The 6,106-nt window shown below is 34.8% G+C and overlaps 2 protein-coding genes across 3 annotated transcripts in view; both read right to left on the reverse strand.

Moving 5' to 3' along the window:
• LOC118741389 (probable cationic amino acid transporter) overlaps window positions 1–1,908 on the reverse strand; it is a 12,923-nt gene extending 11,015 nt beyond the window's left edge. Inside the window, exon 1 of one of the 2 annotated variants that reach the window (XM_036473344.1) lies at window positions 1,245–1,908. In XM_036473344.1, coding sequence (XP_036329237.1) covers window positions 1,245–1,258 — 14 coding nt within the window. In that variant the 5' untranslated portion in view covers window positions 1,259–1,908. Of the gene's footprint in view, window positions 1–1,126 lie in introns of both variants that reach the window. The other variant, XM_036473343.1, reaches the window with a different exon arrangement.
• A 1,910-nt stretch (window positions 1,909–3,818) lies between these two features.
• Window positions 3,819–6,106, reverse strand: part of LOC118742155 — a 4,526-nt gene continuing 2,238 nt past the window's right edge. The window contains exon 4 of the mRNA XM_036474116.1: window positions 3,819–3,824. Within this exon, the coding sequence (XP_036330009.1) occupies window positions 3,819–3,824 (6 nt within the window). The remainder of the gene's footprint in view (window positions 3,825–6,106) is intronic.

The following is a 6,106-nucleotide window of genomic DNA, read 5'->3' on the forward strand; positions in this document are numbered from 1 at the left end:
TTACCAAGAAATACGTTTATGGTAAAATTTTGGAAAATGGGCGTGGCACCGCCGACTTATGATCATATTTATGTATATCAGTAACCGTTCTACCAATTTGTACCAAACTCGGTGTGGTTATTGTGCTTGTCACATAAAAGCAAAACTTTGAAAATTATTGAAATCGAACTAAAATTGCGGCCGCTTTTCATATAACGGTAAATTTCATAAATGCTTGAAACTGCAATATTTCGAAATTTAAGGGTGCTAATTTACTCAAAATTGATACACCCCGGCTTACCATCTAGCGGTAGCTTTGGGAAAGGTGAAAAAACATATATTTAATACTTGCGCCGGGTATTTAATGTTCGGCTCCACCCGAACTTAGACTTTCTTACTTGTTTTCTTATAGTTTTTTTGCTCGCCAAACGAGTGTACGGCTTTTGAGGGATTTTTCACCCACCACTTTTCGCCCGGCAACCCTCATCTATTAATGTAGTACATCTACTTAATTCTATGAGGCCTTTAATGAATAATTTACCGACCTTTTTACAAAGCTGAATTTCGAAAGAAAATGAGATTAGGAAACCGTCTATTAACCAACTACTTTTGTGTTTTATTTTTTTTTCGGACTAAGTTCGTATTACTCTGCTTACACTACATTTACTGCGGTACGGTGTAGAGGTAAGGATTCATTTTGTTTGTATATATGGGTGCGCTTTGAATTCAAATTTTGCATAATGATAGCAAGTAAATTAAAGCATAAAGCAGGTGATACGAAAAATTATTTCTACTAAGCATAGCATTGAAAGTAATAATTTTGTTTTATTTGCTAAAACCAAAAATCAATTTATCGATTTGCTATTGAAAATGCTAAGTGGCAGGCATAAAGGAATCGCTATGTAAATGACAGTTAAATGCTAATTAAGAGCGCGCAAGTATCCACTCACTGCGAGTAGTTAAGAGGACTTGTGTTAATGGCCGCAGATAAGCGGTGATGAAAATGGATTGGAAATGCATAGATTTGCATAAATTGGCGACTGAATTACAAGTGGCATGCTCGTAGCATATCGCATATTGTGTAGATGACGATGTGGATGAGGATGATAGCAAGGAGTATTATCCACGCAGAACATAGTATATTTACATATTTATGTACATTCGTATGTGCATAATGCAAGAGAGTGCCGTCTTTTGACTGCCACATTTGAGTGGCATAGGCGCACACAAGGTTCCAATGCACAAGCCCGCTGCTCCCCACTCACCTTGCGCTGGCCATTTATGTATTTTCTTGTAGTCCGTATGCCCAATTGTTTGCTTTTATGCCTTCCTTTGCCTTCTATGCAGCCGTATGGTTCGCAGCGAGCTCTAGGCGTCCGCTTCTTTGATGGCACGCGGCCAAATCTTAATTTTTTTTTCGTTTCTTGTTGTTATGCGCACAAGCAAAAATTTCGCAATGCTTTCCTACATTATTTTCACAATATTTTTTTTTTCATTCACAGATAATTTTTTTCTAATTTTTAGAAAATATTTTATTTATTCTCTTTTCATTTCATGCAATGCAAATTCGGATATTTTGCACTCATTGAATTTTTCCTTACACTTCACAGCTCTTTTTGGGATTATTTAGCGAAAACTTGGCTAATTCAGTCATATTTTTTCCACTTTATCTTCTGCTTGTAGTAGTAATATTTAGCCAATCAATTTCGTTTCTTTGCACTTAAATATTTTTGATAATTATTATTTTTTCAATCACAAACAATTTTTTTACGCTGCTGTCCACGCCCCTCTCACACTCCGCACTCGTTCATTCTGCCGTTCTGTGTCACAACTTTTCCACTTAAAATTCGCAGTTTTGCATGCCGACGGTGATGAAGCGCCGTTCTCCTAAGAAACACCCGAAACGAACTAAATTGTTGGGGCTGCGATTTGTTGCACCATTTGAGCTGCTTTCTTTTGGCTTCACTTTCTTTTGCTAATTTTCTGGGGGAAAACTGCCTTCTGCGGCATCACTGGCAGCACTGAAGCATATGGCTATTATTGTTTGGCTTCAAGAGCCACCCTCCTCAATTCAATTGCTCTCTTTTCTCTCATTTCTGTGACAGCTGCTTTCTATGTTAATAGTTGAGAGCACGGGTTGTTTCACTATTCAAAACAAACAGGCAGTGGACAAAAACTTCCTACTCTTTATTGTGCATTTTCTAGCCCTTATCATTGCCTGGCGAAATTGTTGAAATAACGGTGAACAGCTGTGAACACCCCTCAATTTATAGTAGCACTAACATAAAATCGAACACCGTCGCCAGTAATATCTTTCTTGTGTTTTCCAGGTATTAACTAATACTAAATATTTTTATAGAAAATCTAAATTCCAAAACAGCAGTCAAAATGTATTCGCTTGTATTATGAGTCCACGTGTGAAACCGTGCTTCACTTCTCTCAATTAAGCTGAATTTAGAAACTGCTTAGGTAAACTCTAACATAAAAATTCATAAAAAATAAAGAAGACTTTAACTGCTTTGTAAATCGAAAATTTGTATGAAAATGTCACTTTATAAAGCTCTTTAAACCTATATTTTTATGAATAAAGCCATACAAATTTAACGAAATTTGCCAGCCTGAGGAGCAAGCAAATCATATATTTATGTAATTTAAAACACAAGATTCACTGTGGTACGATAATTTTTTCACCACACTGTTTGGTAGTTATTTCCAACCACATCAACATTCACCCATAGGTAAGGGTTGATAGACTCTTCCAAAGTATATGTGCGTATAGGTGCTGTCAGACGTGGCAATGCAAAATATTGCGAAACGGCTGTCAAATTGAGAAATTTCTGAAACAGTTGCATAACTGAGTGACAAATTGCACTCAGTGCCTTTCGAAAGTTGTTCTTTATTTCTGCAAATCGAGCTGCACGAAAGATGTCTGAGAACGCTTTTTGGCTGTTCACACAGCGAATGAATTTCTGGCAGTCTTTAATAATAGATTGGCGCCTACACAATTCGTTAGTGTTTGGCCGAGCTTCTCCTCCGATTTGTGGCGAGCGCCTTGGTGTTGTCACACAAATCCTGGCAAAGACAAAAACCTACAAATGAATGCTGTAAAAGCCTTTTATTAAAAGAGAATTCAATTCTGTACAGCACTTACAGCATAAATAAAAATTGCGAGTTGAAATATTTGCAATCACATCTTGCAGTTTTTATTTCCGAAACTGATTTCAGAAGAGTGGCAAAGCATTCCTTCTGGCTGGTCACACGAGAGAGTAAAATTTTTCTTTCTCAATTTGGCAGCGGCAAAGTTGGAAATATTGCCACGTCTGACAGCACCTTAAATGAATGTATGTATGAAATAATACTGCCAGCAGTTCTCTTTGCTATCACATTTTGTGAACAGTACATTGGAATCCTTTTCTGTTTGTTCACCTTTTCATTTTGTGGTTGGCTGTGGATAAATTTGTGAGGGTGGTATTTTTTTTGTGAACCCATACCCACTGTTGATTTTTTAGGGTTTCTCCCCCCAGGCTAGCCAAAGTAGTTTCTTTGATATTTACCTAATTAGCAACGATTTGAATGTACATACATTGAAGGGGAATTAAAAACTGCTTTTCGTCCATAATGCAACCTTAAATCAGCCAAAATGAAGCTTTGTTTATAGCTGTTTTAAATGTGTTATATGTATATACATATATATCATTGAAAATATATTTTGAAGTAAGCATTAGGGCGGGTCAATTTGTATGTAAGATTTAAGTCATTGAACGACTTTTTGAATAAAAATGGAAATGCGTAAGAAATTGTATGTCGTATTATTCATTTCATCAAGTCTTAACTGCAGTTTATGCCTATTGGAAAATGGGAATTACTACTCGAAGGAAATAATTACTTATATTAAGTACGAGCAAATGGAAATTAAAAAGCATATAGTGATATTTCATGCCAGCGCGGCCTCCTCTGTGCGCGACCTCTAAGGAATTGGATGAAAGTTTTGCCGATATGACACATGGTTGCCTATTTACACGGGACTTAAATTTTACGTCATACGTACATTTTTTTAAAATGCTGTATCCTGGAAACTGTTTTATGAAACTTAATAAAAAAGTGTTTTTGTTCCGTCTTTTTGTAATTTTTACATTAATGTGCAACGTATAAAAAAATTAAGTCAACATTTTTTTTGATGTTTTTTCTTTGACATTTTTTAATTTTGTTACACAAAAACATTATCTATAATGTTAACTTTAAGTACCCAAACGGGCGAAATGGCGAAATGAGTTTCTGAAGACGAATGGACTCTAGATCGTCTAATACTCGGGCAATATGATAAATAGATAATAGGGGTATTCTCTGAGTCTTGCAAAGCCCTTGCACGGTGCACGGATTGCACGGTTTGCAAAGCTGTCCCATACGAAAACCGGTTTTTACCGTGCAATCCGTGCAATATGTGCACCATGCAAGGCCTTTGCAAGACTCAGAGAATACCCCTATTGAAATTTTATGAAATTGCATATTTTTGAAAAGGGAAAGGCGTTAAAAAAATAGAAACAATACGAATAAATCATATTAACTTTACTAAAGGTCTGAAGAATAGATATTGAAGTTTACAATCTTGAGCTTTTGGCTGCTAATATGACCTTATAAGATGGGAAATAGTAAAGTTTGCAACCAATTCCAGCAAACACGAATTTCTTACTCAAAAGGTCTGAAAAAAATGCTAATAATTAGTATATAATTTGGTTTATACTGATTTGTTAAACCTTTTATTTTGAAAAGATAGAAGATCTCTCGGAAATAAGATCCACTTTTCGGCATGTGACAACGCTCCAAAAAAAAAAACAAAATAAGAATAGTCGGAAGTTACAAAATATTTGTACGAAATATCGCACAAATGCCGGCAAAGGGTTAAAAAGGGTACAGCTGTGATTTTAGGTTTTACGATTTTTCAATATCGAAAAATACTCAGTATTAACCCCCCATTTTCTGAATACAGCATCATTTTCATAAAACCTAAAACTGTTGCGGTCTCAGCGGGATATTTAAAGGCAAAAATAACTCCAGAACTGGATTCGTCATAAGAAAAAATTATGAAAACCTGATTTTATAAAAAAAAATTACATTTTATTACGACACCACAGCTAATTAAATCGTTGCTAAGGAAAAAAAACATTTTGACTATTTGGCATGCACAAAATTTCACGCCAAAATATCTCAAAATTAGTTTTCAAACTAGGGGAAGTTACCAACAAATAAGGCTGCGTATACCCTTTTTTTACATCCGGAATCGAGCCGATCTAATTTAAATTTTGGGAGATACAAAGGCTTACTTTTACTGATTGGCCTTTGTTTGAAAAGAAGTTCTAAAAATTATATATATTTATGAACTTTGCTGAGGATTCCTCACATAGGCCATAATGGGTACCTAGTTTCTTCAATAAAATTTTACTTAAATTTCTATTATAATTAAATTTCTTTTAAATACAGTTTTTAATATTAACTAAGTGCTATGCTTGCATCTATTTATGTACATATGTATGTATATGTATTAGCTATTTTTCTTGCCAAGTTTTTGCAGTGCCCCTAAATTCGGATTAGAGTTGCTTGTTAATTACATCATATAGACCGATATAGATGCATCAGTTTTGATTAGGTGATACAAGTGTGTATTTCTTTTACATATATTTAGATACATCGATATTTACATATGTAACTGCAGTTGTCCTTCAAAATTGGAATTTTAAACTAACCATTTTGAAGCAAAACATTTTGATTTACGCCTAAAATCGTAATAACCGGCATGGATATACATACATATGTATGTATGTAGGAGTGTTTACACGCACTTGAGAATTAGTTAACCAACTAACCTTGAGTGGCACAGAATTTTTTCAATGGAACATTGATCTCAAAAGCCAAAACAAGAGCATAACTTCGTGCGCAATTACCAAAGTAGTCGAAACAGTCGAACACATAAATATTTATTTTCTGCAAAGTTTTTGTTGTTTTCTCACATACTTAAAATAAATGCATTGATGGCCCAATCACATGATATTGAATATTTATTAAGAGAAAAGAACCAAACTGAAATCGAGAATGTAGAAGAACTAGTTGGAAAATAATGATGGAGCCACAA

This window comes from Rhagoletis pomonella, unplaced genomic scaffold, assembly GCF_013731165.1.
Source record: "Rhagoletis pomonella isolate Grant_MI unplaced genomic scaffold, Rhpom_1.0 Rhpom_scaffold_00006, whole genome shotgun sequence".
Lineage (NCBI taxonomy): Eukaryota > Metazoa > Arthropoda > Insecta > Diptera > Tephritidae > Rhagoletis > Rhagoletis pomonella.